Below are 13,070 nucleotides of genomic sequence, written 5' to 3' on the forward strand. Positions count from 1 at the left end.
CTCTGAGTGTGCGTGTCGAGGGCGGCATATGCTTCCCCAGGAGCTGCTCCACCTCCCCGGGGCTACGTGCCAGGCCGGCCATCTGCTCTGGAGCCGGGCCTCCCCCTCCGACAGTCACCTTCTCTCGGAACGACCGGCTCCCAGCAGGCTGCAGCCGGTAAAGAAGCACCAGGAAACGGACCTGCCAGCCCCTCCCGCAGCCTGCTTGGCGCCTTGTCCGCGTGAACGGCCCTGCTGGGCTTTCTGCAGCCGCTCCTGTTGGGAGCGTGCAGGCCAGGCAAGGAGGGAGCACAGGGCTCTCCTGGGCTCCTGCTGAGGGTCTGGCCACCGGGGCTCCTGGGCAGACCCTGTCCCCTGCCTCCCTGCTCTGTTACAGCAGCCCCTGGGGCTTCAGGAGGTCAGACCAGGTCACTGCCCAGCTGGCCCCTCCTCTGCGTGGGCCACCCCCACCTCTCAGGACTGGCCCCTCCTCTGCGTGGGCCACCCCCACCTCTCAGGACTGGCCCCCCTTCTTCCTGGCCTGGGGTGGGCAGGGCCCCACACAGGATGGCTGTCCTCCCACCTGCCTTCCCGTCTGCTCCCTGCAGCCCCGCCCCGTGGTCCCCACCCTGTTCCCGGCGCTTCTCCTAAGCCCTGCCGACAGCCGCGTTCTCTGCCGGGCCTGTCTCCCCCGTGGACGGTTGGCTCTGCATGGGCAGGGCGGGGCTGGGTGTCTCTCTCCTGCCCCTTGCGTTGGCATTTCTGGATGCTATCAGTGGAAGGATGGCCGTGCCCGCGCCCTGGGAGTGTCCAGGGGCCTTGCCCAGATGTCGTGCCTGGCGATGCCGACTCTGCCACGTTGTCCCGGCCTCATCTTTGCTCTCTGTCCTCAGCTTCCCAGCTTCGCTGGTGTTTGCTTACCGGCCCTCTTGGGTGCTGTTCCCAGACCCGAAATGGTGTCTCGTGAAACCCTAGGCCAGCAGGGCTGCAGGCAGGCAGCAGGCAGGGGGGGAATGTTCCAGGGGGCAGGCGGTGTGCCCTTTTCCCAGAGGACACAGGGTACACACTCAGGCCGGGAACGGCTGGCTGTGTGTGTGGGAACAGGGTGGGGGCCTGGGAGCGTGGGGGGATGTCTGGGCCTCAGATGTGCTCCTCAGATGGACCAGCGAGCAGAGGCTCCACCCGCCGCAGGTGCGGGGAGACAGCAGGGGCTGCCCGGGGAGGGGGTGCCCCTACGGGTGGGTGGGCAAAGAGGAGCCCCAGCCTGCGCCGAAGGTCTGAGCCTGGGGGCTGCTGTGGGTGGAGGGATCCAGGCACGGGGGTGGGGGGGGTCATGCGGTCTGTCCTTCCCGGGCTGCTGATGTGCACCGGCGTCTAACTCAGCTGAGCGTGTCCTCGGAGACGAGACCCACAGACCCACAGACCCACGAAGCTTCTCCCCTGGAGGGACCTTCCAGTCGGGGGAGGAGGAACAGAGCTGACCGTGGGCGAGTTGTTCGGATGGCAACACGCACTGAAGACCCTATCCCCGGGGCAGTTAGGAGAAGCCTGAGACCCAGGGCATAGCCCAGCAGGGTCAGGAACGGGTGTCCACATGGCCTGCTCTCGGGAGCCGACTGTGTGCACCCTCCCTTGCACCCTGTCCCCTGGTGTCACGTTAATAACTTGAGATCTGCTGTGTTGAGAGCATTTATACCATGGAAGTTGGCAGACAGTACAAATCAGGTCCATCCACCACGGTTATTAAATGCTTAGCATCACGCCACCATCCGTGTATCTCAGCACTGAGAAGGGGAGCTCTCAGCCGAGGAGGGAGGGGACGAGGATGTGATCGCTGGGCAGCAGCAGCTTTGTTGTGACGCAGCGGCAAGAGCAGAGGGCACTGTGGCTTGGGTCCAGGGAACAGTAAACGTGGGAGCCCTCGGGGGAGCGGATGCATCAGGATTGGGGTTCAGGCAAGAGCTGGATCCAGGAGCCAAGGACACCCCCCCACACACATGGCAGCGGCAGCTCGGATCCAGACAAGGCCAGTGCAGGGCACGTGTCTGCGGAGAAGCCCGACCTGGGCCAGGGGGATGTGAGCCTGAGGGTGCGTCCACCTGTGGGGAAAGGGCTGCAGAGCCTGTGCTTCCCGCAGTGGACAGCCGCGGGGGTCTGCCTGTTTCTGAAAAGGTGGCGACAACACGCCCCGGAAGCTTCCACGTCAATCCCGAGGAGCCTGTGGCTTCCCTAGCACGTCCCCCTGGGAGTCTAGTGGCTCCACGGTGGCTGCAAGTCTCCACGTCCAGAGGGCAGCCTTCCTGCCCCTGGAATCCCACACGGCTTCTGAGCAGCATCGCTCCCGACGGAGGCACCTCTCCACCTTGGCCGCCCGGTGGGAGCTCTGGGCCCTCCGCGACCGTTAACCACCGTTAGCCAGAGGTGCGTCTAGGGTGGGACGCAGCCAGGCACAGTGGAAAGCTCCCCGAGTGACTCCCAGGGTGGAGAGCCGCCGGATGAGACGGCCCTCCGGCCTAAGAGCGGTGTCTTCCACACTGCCGGCTCCAGGTGGGCTCTCTCAGCAGGCCGTTCCAGGCAGCGATGCTGAGTGCCAGTCCCGGGACGTGAACTGAGCCCCTGGGGTCCTCGTGTACCCCGTGGGCCCCGACCGCAGGGAGAGGCTGGCTGTCATGTGACCCGGCTTGTCCACCGGCATTAACTGTGGGCTGAATTAATCCAGCCTCTGCCGCGCTCCCCAAGGACTGGAAAGTGCTTCATCTGCTCCTTCTGGGAGCGCAGCCCCTGGTGCAGCTGGAGGTGACGGCTGTTTCGAGTTTCCAGCACATGCCGGGGGAGCTGAGACAATCCCGTCCGCAGACCCTGAGGGTTGGGGGGGCAGGTGAATCGGCCCAGACTGCTGTCCGATCAAGTGGAGGGGGCTGGACATTGTGTGCTGCAGCAAAGAAGGTGGAAAATGTCTCCTGTGTTTTAGGAGAAGGGCGGGGAGGACAGATGACAAAGTCAAATGAGGTCAGCTCTGCTGCTTCCTGCGCTGCTCAGAGCATACTATCCACATCCTGGCAGATGGGAGCTGCAGAGAGAACACAGGAGCTGGCTCACCCACCACACACATATGCACTGGTTGCTGCAGAACCGCTAGGCTGGCACAGCTCTGGGCTCTGCTGACAACATGATGGGCAAGGCTCCTGGTCTCTCGAGCTGACCTCAGAGGGGAGGAGAGAGATGGGAACCAAGCCCGCAAGTGATAGCAAAGCAGTGGCGAACTGTGCTGTGCCCGGAGGGCCTGGTGCAAACTGTGAAGTGTGGTGAGGGCCCGGAGCAGGTCAGAAAGGCCCAAGGGAGGGAGGCCATTGCGGGGAGGTCTGCCATGAGACCCAAGCGTAAGGAGCAGCCAGGGGGGATCTGGGAGAAGTGCTCTGGGAGATGGGACCAAAGGCCCTGAGCCGGGATGAGCTGGTGCTGCTGAGGAGACTGGAAGCCCCTCATGAGGATGGGTGGGGAGCAGGGAGGTGCTGGAGGGCTGGAGAGACAGAGAGGGACACGATGACTTGTCCTCTAAGCCCCTGAGGCCCACTGGAGACCTGAGAGCCGGGGCAGGGGCGCGTGTTCTGATCCGTGTTTTACCAGCTCGCCGCGTGGCTTCCCTGGTTTTCAGTCTTGGCTGTGAAGAAGGTCAAGTGTAGGGTGACAGCGAGGATCCGAAATCCTGTGTGTGGGCTTAACGGAGGGACTGGCCCAAAGTAAACGCGCAGCAAGAGGGCAGCTGCTGTCCCAGCCTCCTTCCCTCATCCGCCTGCCCCTCCCGCTTCATCTCACCATGCCCCTCCCCCTCCTCCCCTCCCCCTCCTCCCCTCCCCCTCCCTTCCCACCCTCCCCATCCCCTCCTCCTCGCTTCCTACCTCCCCTCTCCTTTCCCACCATCTCCCTCCCCCTCCTCCCCCTCCTCCTTCTCCCCTCCCCCTTCTCCCTCCACCCCCCCTTCTTTCATCTCCCCTCCCCCTCCTCCCCTCCCCCTTCTCCCCCTTCTCTTTCTGGCTCCTGGCAGTCCGTGCCTTGCCTGCAGGGGAGTCTAGTTGCACAGTCCAGCATCTGAACGCCCTCCTGTAACCCCCTCCCGGGTGATGCTGGGGCCTCGTCTGTGTCCCCGGATGGGCTCACCACGTCGCAGGCTTTCGGGGGGATGGGTGCCCAGCCAGGCTCTGCCGCCAGTCCCGTGGCTTCCTCTGCACAGGTCTTGGGTGCAGGCTACCCCGTTTATCTCAGAGCCTCACACCTTCCTCTTTCCTTCATTCATTCGAGCCCCGTTTGCAGCGTGCCGCACACAGCTCGGAACTGTGCCAGGCGCAGAGAAGCAGAGTCCATGTGTCCTCAGTGAGGCTGTGGGGGTGGGGAGCATGTGCGGAATGAAGCGAAGCACACGACCCTGAGCGGGGTGGTCTGCGTACAAGTGACTGTCCCCGTGTCCCCACAGCTCAGCCAGCGTGGGCCAGGAGCTGTGGCTTCAGGGCCCAGACGGCAGCCCGAGGCCTGGGGCACCCCCGTCCACGCGGCTCTCCTCTCTGGGGTCACCTGCGCTCTAGGGCCAGCTCCCCTGGGCCTGGAGACTCGGCTGGGGTCTCCCGGCCACTCACTGTGGCCCTGACCACGGTGCCCCACTTGCCTCCGACCTGGGCGGCACCCTCAGAGGCCATGCCAGCCAGCAGCCCGGGACCCTGCCGCGGCCTCCGTGCTTCGGCCTCCCTAACGGCGGTCTCTCGTCCCGCAGGGCCCTGGTGTTCGTGTCCCATGGAGCCGGCGAGCACTGCGGCCGCTACGATGAGCTGGCGCAGATGCTGGTGGGGCTGGGCCTGCTGGTCTTCGCCCACGACCACGGTGAGTACTGGCCCACTCCGGGCCCCACGTCCGCCTCACCCCACCCTGCTCTCTGCCTGGGCACGCTGCTCTGAGACCGGAGAAAGGCTTTCTCCACGGGCTGTTTCTAAGTGAAAAACAGGTAGTTCTGTAAGCAAAAAAAAAAAAAATTGGCCCGCAGTTTCTGTTACGGCGGGGACCGAATGCAGGCTGATTGGAAGTCTCCGCTGAAAAGCCCTGGAGTTGGAATACATTTGTACGCGAGCCCAGGCCATGTCATCCTCTCTCACATCCATTAAGCGCTCTCCGTGAAAAACGGGCCCTGGTTTCCCCCCGGGGGACTGCAGACGATGCTGACTCAGTGCAAGCCGGTTCACAGCCCACGGGGGCCTCCGGGCGTGTCCAGGGCACTTCAGACCAGGGGGACAGTCAGGGTCTCGAGGGCCGAGCGGGCCTGAGAACCCCCCGACACTGGGCTTGTTCACACACACACAGCTGCACGCACACCTGTGCAGGCACTCGTCCGCAGGCCAAGTCTTTAATTCTTTCTCAGTGATGAAACCCACAGTAACCATCAAAGAGCAGCGTCTGGTGCCTGAGTCTGTCTGTAGCTCCTTCCCTGGGTGGCGTTCTCCGTGTCTGGGATGGCCCCCAGCCAAGATCTTTCTTGGCCTGAAAGTGTTAAGACGGAACAGTTCTCGTGGGAGAACGTGGCGATTTCTGCGCTGCTGCAAGGTGGAAACCTATTACTGTCGCCCAGATGCAGAAACCTTGTCTCTGTCCCATCCGGTATGGAAATAATGAGCTGCAGAGGGGGTGGGGGGCAGTGCCGGGCCTGGGGGTCCTGGTGACAGGGGAGCTTCGGGCGTTCTGTGTATAAGGAACTGCAGCGTGGTCTGTTGTGGTTCAGTCGTGTCTGACTCTTTGTGACCCCATGGACCACAGCACGCCAGGCTCCCCTGTCTTTCATCATCTCCTGGAGCTTGCTCAAACTCATGTCGGTGATGCCGTCCAACCATCACATCCTCTGCCGTCCCCTTCGCCTCCTGCCTTCAATCTTTATAGCATCACTGTCTTTTGCAGTGAGTCAGCTCTTCACATCAGGTGGCCGAAGTATTGGAGTTTCAGCTTCAGCATCAGTCCTTCCAGTGAATATTCAGGGCCAGTTTCCTTTAGGATGGACTGGTTGGCTCTCCTTTTGAGTTGCGGTGTTGGAGAAGACTCTTGAGAGTCCCTTGGACGGCGACCTGGTTGCCAAGAGCCCTTTTCCAGCCAGAGGGCCCTCGTCCTTTTAACTGAGAATATTGACCGAGGCCTTGCTTATTGTGGGCTCCGTGTTCTCTCGTGCTTTGCACACATTCCCAGTGATCTTTGTGAGACCATCTGAGAGGTAACATTCGAGGATTAGCCTGAATTTCCCAGCGGGACTGTCATTTACTCCGGTGCTTTCCACATTGTTAGGCCCGTGCTGGGAATGACTTACTTTCTATCACGTTTGTCTCTGGTAACATTTGTTACAAGGAGCTGAACAACACGGGGGCGTTCTGAAAGCAAAGGGCGTTTGTACCAGGCAAACACGAAACAGCTCCAACGGAATTTCAAGATAGTCTGGTTTTGTCCTGGCATCAACCACCCTCTTGTCGGCTGCCCTTGGCCACGTCCGTGGGAGCGGGTGACTGTGGCATGCCTTGTTTGTGTGTGTGACCGTGGGACGTTGAAAAACAATTGGAAGAGGTTTTTTTTTTTGAGTAAAGAGAGAAAAGAAACAACCCCTCCTTTGAAGCTGAGGCCTGACTCTCGCTGACTTCCAAATATAGCTTGACGACCGAGGCTGGCACTCACCTTGCTTGATTGAGCAGTTTCTTGCAGTGACTCACGGGCGATCTCTCTGGCAAGTACCCGATGGTGGTACTTTTACTCAAGATGTGAGCTGCGTGACCATCCTTGTCTGGCGCTGAGAGTGGCTGAGGCTCCCTTCGCGGGAGAAGCGGGTGCAGGGGGTCCCGTGCAGGCTGGGAAGCAGCTGCTGGTGGTTAGCGCCCGGAGCCCCCGTGTGTCTCGTGGAGAGGCGGGGCTGGGGGTCCCTGGGGGGCTGGAGCCCTCTGGTGCCTCCTTCCTCTCTCCACGCTGCTGCCCCGCTCACACCAGGCTGACCCCTATGGAGAGGGGCTTCGTTTTTTCCCGTTTAGCTGTTAAATATAAGCAGGCCTCTGTGGGGAGAGTGTCAGAGCACTGATGCAGCCAGTTTGTGGGAGAGGGCCCAGGGCCTGGCAGACGTCACCTCCCTGTCTCCAGGGTCTGCAGTCGCTTGTCACCCTCTGCCTCGGGGACCTGCCCCCCCACCTGAGGCAGACACACCTGCGGCCAGCCACCTAACTGCGATCCCAGCCGTGGACCTCAGACCTCAGTTTTCTCATCTGCCAAATGGGCAGGCAGCGCGGTGATAGAATGGGAATAAGCATGTCCGGGGGCAGCAGGGCGTGGCGCCTCTTCTTCACTCTGCCAGCTGCGAGGCCCCCTCCGGCCCCCTGGCAGAGCAGCAGGCGCACCTGGACAGGGGACGTCGAGGCCAGAAGCAGGGGTCCTGGGTCCTTGGGTCCCCTTTCCGGCCGCAGAGGCTCCAGGGGAGATTGGCCGAAGGATAGACAATGCTTCTCGAAGCAAACAGACCTACCAAGGGTGGTTTCAAGGCTGGTTCCTGGGACATGATCTGTAGAAACACGGCTTTCTGCAGATCCTGTGCTGACTCGATTTTAGGTTAAATCTCGTTGCTTGGCTGAACTCCGGGGTTTCCTTGTTCAGACGGAAGCCTGGGGACATCGGGCCGGGTGGCCAGCCGCGTCTCCCCACGCCCGGTGGCCTGCGAACACAAGGTGCTCGGCTAGCGTCTCCCGTAACTGTTTTGTTTGACCTTAGACTTTTATAGGCGGCCTCACAGACACAGAGGACTTTGCCAGAAGTGAGAACTTTATTCCTGCCGTTCATTAAGTGCCAGCTGCATGCCAGGCTCTGGCTGGGGCCCTTCTCATGCTTTATCTCCAAGCCTCGTAATGCTTGAGTCCATCCCCCCATTTCAGAGGTGAGGGTCTGAGGCCCTCCTCGTCCACAGGGCACACGTACCAGCGTCAGACCCCTGATCTTGGTAGATTATTTCAAACGAGGGGTTGTTTTTCTCCCAGGACAAGCAGAGCCCGAGGTGGGTTCAGGACACCGCCGTTCTGTCAGGCCTGAGGCCGCATCTGCAGCTTGCTCAGCTGCTCTCAGCACGTGGCTTTTATGCCCATGGGTACCAGCTCCAGCCTGCCGTCTCGCAGGAAGGCGATGCAGAAAGCAGTGGAGAGGCGGGGCTGGGGTCCTGCCGGGAAAGCAGACCTGTCTCGGCGCTCCCGCCGAGTTCCAGCCACACTGCGTGCAGCGATGGGGGGCGTCCAGCTTGTTCGCTTCGTGTTTGCTGATCCCGACCAAACTGGGCTCTGTTAGCAGGAAGGACACAGCGTGGACCCTCCAAGCGCCCTCTCCTCCCCTGCCGGCCACACCGCGGGCTCATCATTTAAGAGAGCTTTTCTCAACCGTTTCCGCCCTGTGTATTTTCTGAGCCGTGTTTAGCTCACAGCGTCAGCTCTCTATCTCACCCGTGCCCCTCGACTTTCCGAAGCTCTGGCGTGCAGGCTGTTGTCAGGGTCATCAGTGCCCTGCGTTCTGATGCGGTCACTGTTTCAATCAGGTGGATGTTCCTGATGGTGCGTTAGCCCTGGGTCAGGTGCTGTCGAGGGGGAGTGCATGGACACGGGCCCTGCCCCCTGTGCGCAGCCTCCGTGAAGAGCCCAGCCTTGTCAGGGTTCTCACTGTCCGCAGAGAAAGTCTCCCTTCTGCTGACGGCAGCGGGCTCCCAGCAGGTGGAGACGGTCGTCCCGCCCTTGGTCCCACAGCCTCCTCCTTGCTGAGCAGAGTGCGGAGGCATCACCAGGGTTCATGGAATGAAAGGAGGAGTGTGTGGCCCAGAGCAGATGAGACCAGAGACGCTGTGAACGGCAGCAAACGCCCGCGTGTGAGTGTTCGTGTCCTCAGGGTGGGGAGGACCCCACAGCGGGGCCAGGACTCTGGGTTCTGGCAGCCAAGGCTGGGGCAGAGGAGCCCCGAGGCCCATAACTCAGGTGCTCAGGTGGGCTCGGCCTCTTGCAAGTACACAGCCTCTCAGCGCCAGGGGCCGGCGGGATGCTGGGTTTTGTGGGATGAGTAGGAGCTTGAGAGGAGAGGAAGGGTGTGGAGCCAGCACCAGTCACTGAGAGCTGTGGTTCTCATCGGGGTGCCCCCAAAGCACTGGGGAGTCATTCCCAGGGCCCCTCGTTCCACAGAGACTGATCTCTTGAGTGTGGCCGGGCGTGTCGGGACCCTTGAGACGCCCCCTGGGTGAGTCTGATGAGCAGCTGTGGTTTGAGAATCGCTGTTCCAGGCAGGGGAGCTCGTGTGAGTGAAACCCAGATACACGGGGTCACAGATGCACGTCCTTGCGGGGGGAGTCCCAGCCTGGACCCTGGAGTTTAGCTTCAGGAGTGGAGAGGGAGCGAGACCCCGGCCTGCAACGCTCCGGGCTCCGAGATGAGACACCATGGACCTTGGAGCTCAGGAAGGGACCCTCAGCAGAGGGCGACCACCCGGGGAAGCGAGGTCCAGGGCTCGGCCGGTGCGGGGCTACTGGCGGGGGCGGGGGCTCCAGGGGGCAGAGGAGGTGGAAGGACGGGCTGGCAGTTTCTGTGCTGTTCCAAGCGCGGTGCTGAGAAACCCGGGCTCGCGTTCATGCCGGCCCCGGCCACCAGCTATTGCCGGTGACTCACTGGAAACCCCTCGGAGCAGGAGCAGGGGGCCGGGGGGCGGGCAGCCCCCGACCCACCCGCTGCGGGCGGCGGGTGCCCTTCATCTCTGGGCCCTTCCCGTGGGCAGCACCCTGACTGTACCCAGCGCGTCCCGGATTCCACCGGCGGGGCAGGACCCGGGTTGCCCCGTCTTTAGTGATAAAGGGGAAAAGAACCATTCTTCACTGATCAGCAGTGAGTTCATTATCTGCAGATATTTAGGGAAAGTGTTCAAGGCTGTGGGTCTGTGTTTCTTTTTAAAGAACTCAGCCGGGCGGGGGCGTCTCAGAAGAGGAAGTCCTGGGGGCGGCTCTGCCTGGCCCCCTGGGTGGGGCCCTGCCCGGGCAGAGGTGAGTGTTTGGGAAATTCAGGGGGAAAACGGTGGGGGCGTGGCCTCCAGGCGGGGAGTTCTGAGTCCAGGTCACTCGCGGGTCAGCTCTGCACCTCTCAGCTGCAGTCATGCGTTTGTTTGCAGCGTTTGACTCATCTGTTCATTTTTCTTGCCTTACTTAGTAAATATGAAAGTGAGGTTGATGCCTAAATAGTCGCAGGGCCCAGCCCTGGCGGACGGGTGAGCTGGCTGCCGGCCCGTGGGGTGTGGGAGGGGCCCAGCCGCCTCCGTGTGGCTTCCGGGTCTTCGAGGTCCCTCCTGCTCCGTCCTCAGTCCCGTCACATGTCCCTGACCTGCCAGCTCGGATGTCAGGTCTCTGCCATGAGTCTCTTTGGTCACTTGCCACTTTCTTGCATAAAACCAAACTCTGTGAGCCTCTGTTTGAAGTGAAAGTCACTCAGTTGTGTCCGACTCTTTGCAACCCCATGAACTATACAGTCCTTGGAATTCTCCAGGCCAGGATACTGGAGTGGGTAGCCTTTCCCTTCTCCAGGGTGTCTTCCCGACCCAGGGATTGAACCCAGGTCTCCCATATTGCAGGTGGACTCTTTACCAGCTGAGCCCCAAGGGAACCTCTGTCTCTGCTCATCAGTGAACTGGAGCTGATGGTGGTAATAACCGCAGGGAGGGTGCCCACGGCCGTGGGACGGATGGACAGAGGGCGGGTTCACGTCGCTGGCAGACGGTCCTGGGAGGCCAGTGGAAATGCAGATGCTGGCCAGCCCCCAGGTTTTCAGATACAACTGGGCAGCTTCCAAGAAGGCACCGAGGTCACCTCTGGTGTTTCTTTCATAGCGTTCAATTGTTAATGTTTATTTACTTTTGTTGAAGTCTTCGTTTTGAGGCGCCAGGTCTGCAGCGCGTGAGATCTTTCGTTGTGACGCGTGACCTTGTGGTTGTGGCCTGTGGGATCTGGTTCCCGGAGCAGAGATCGACCCTGCATTGGGAATGTGGGGTCTTAGCCACTGGACCCCCAGGGAAGGTCCTAGGATTTACTCTAAATAAGGCACAGCGTCGACATTGTTAACACTGGACGTGTAATATCTGTGCAGGAGGCAGATTGGGCATCTCCTACAGTAGATGCGTCCGAAAACCTCCCGCGTGAGGTCTGTGCTGGGCCGTGGGCTGTGGAAAGGACAGGGACCTCCCGCGGAGCCTCCGGGGTCCCCGGGGCCTGGTGCAGCTGTCCCTGGGGTAAAGGGGGGCGGTCTTCACCCTGGGGGTTCATCATGGGGAGAAGCATCAGAGGACACGACTGGAAACCTTGGACGGGGCGCGCACCCTCCGTGAGCCTCCTGTGACTCACAGCATCTACCTGGTGAGGGAATGCGCAGCGGTAGCTGCCGGTCGCACGATGGATGCTCAGTAAACATCCACGCTGCCCCCCGCCCCGGAGACCCCAGCCCTCTTCACCCCAGACATGACCTTCAGGAACAGAGCCTCCTGGTCCAGCCCCCAGACCAGGGGGCCAGTTTCCATCCTCTCTGCCTCAGGCGGCTCACCTTCCCCACTTTATTTAATCCAAACTCCGTGTCACCCTCGATGGGGTGTCCCTGTCACAGAGCAGCCTCTTTATCCCGATCTGAAGGCTTCCTTTTGTTGTTTGGTCACTCAGTCGTGTCCAACTCTTTGCGACCCCGTGGACTGTAGCATACCAGGCCTCCCTGTCCATCACCAACTCCCGGAGTTTGCTCAGACTCATGTCCATCAAGTCGGTGATGCCATCCGATCATCTCATCCTCTGTTGTCCCCTTCTCCTCCTGCCTTCAATCTTTCGCAGCATCAGGGTCTTTTCCAGTGAGTCAGCTCTTCGCATCAGGTGGCCAAAATATTGAAGTTTCAGCTTCAGCCTCAGTCCTTCCAGTGAATGTTCAGGACTGATTTCCTTTAGAGTGGACCGGTTGGATCTCCTTGCTGTCCAAGGGCCTCTCAAGGGTCTTCCTCCAGCAGCACAGTTTGAAAGCATCCATCCTGTCTTTACCCACCGCTGGTTCCATCTCTAAAGGTGTTTAGACAGTGCTCACTGGGGAAGGTGCTCTCATCTACTCATGCACAGAAGCAGGAGACGAACGCAGGTGGAGACACAAGCTGGCAGCCTTTTTGAGGGCTAGAAGCAGGTTCCGGTCTGAGTGCTGAGCAGGGCTCTGTGGGAGGGGCTGTTCGTGGAATGCTCTGGAAGCCCAGTCTTTGCTCACTCAGGGCGGGAGCCACCTGATAACCTGCCACCTCATTACCTTTCAAAAGGAATTTCCCCCTAGGGACTGAGAACCACTCACTTGGCTCCAGATGGAAATACCGGAGACTTTCTGATAAGAGAAAGCATACCTCAGTCCTTGTCTCTGGAGGAAGCGGTTTCCGGGGTGTTCCGGTGAGTCACCTGTTGGAAGAGGAAAAAGTCGAGTTGCCTGCAGGGGATGCTGTGTTACGAAGGAAGAGGGGGTAATCCAGACAGGAAGTTCTTCTCAGCCCCCTGGATGCTCTCTGCACAGCCCAGGAACTGAGAAAACAGTTCTAGGACCTGATGATAACGTGTACATAATAGAAGTCATATTTGACCTGGCGTCTGGAAGACCGGCATTCAAGTCAGTTCACGTTACAACACCCTTGGTCACCGGGTCACCTTCTGAGTAGTTTGATTTTTTAATGGCTGGGCTGGGCTCTTTGCTGTTGCTACGTGTGGGTTTTCTGTAGTTGAGCGGGGGCTACTCTCTAGCTGTGGTCTGCCAGCTTCTCATTTGGGGGCTTCTCTGGCAACCCACTCCAGTACTCTTGCCTGGAAAATCCCATGGACGGAGGAGCCTGGTAGGCTACAGTCCATGGGGTCGCAAAGAGTCGGATGCGACCGAGCGACTTCACTTCACTTCCACTGTCTGCTGTGGAGCACGGGCTTCCGCGATGGTGGCATGCAGGCTGTAGCGCCTGGCCTTGGCAGCTGCGGTTCACAGCCTTGGTTGCCCGTGGCACGTGGGATCTTCCCGGACCAGGGATCGAACCCG

At 60.6% G+C, this 13,070-nt stretch overlaps 1 protein-coding gene across 8 annotated transcripts in view; it reads left to right on the forward strand.

Moving 5' to 3' along the window:
* The window catches only part of MGLL (monoglyceride lipase), an 85,439-nt gene that overhangs the window by 28,820 nt on the left and 43,549 nt on the right, over window positions 1-13,070 (forward strand). For 6 of the 8 annotated variants that reach the window (XM_086368869.1, XM_086368868.1, XM_086368870.1 and 3 more), the window contains one exon: window positions 4,745-4,851. The exons of the other annotated variants lie outside the window; for them this stretch is intronic. In XM_086368869.1, the coding sequence (XP_086224995.1) occupies window positions 4,745-4,851 (107 nt within the window). The remainder of the gene's footprint in view (window positions 1-4,744; window positions 4,852-13,070) is intronic. 8 annotated transcript variants of the gene reach the window in all.

The sequence above is a fragment of the Bos grunniens genome, chromosome 22 (genome assembly GCF_055505025.1).
Source record: "Bos grunniens cultivar Pamir isolate PY7600 chromosome 22, Bosgru_T2T1.0, whole genome shotgun sequence".
NCBI lineage: Eukaryota > Metazoa > Chordata > Mammalia > Artiodactyla > Bovidae > Bos > Bos grunniens.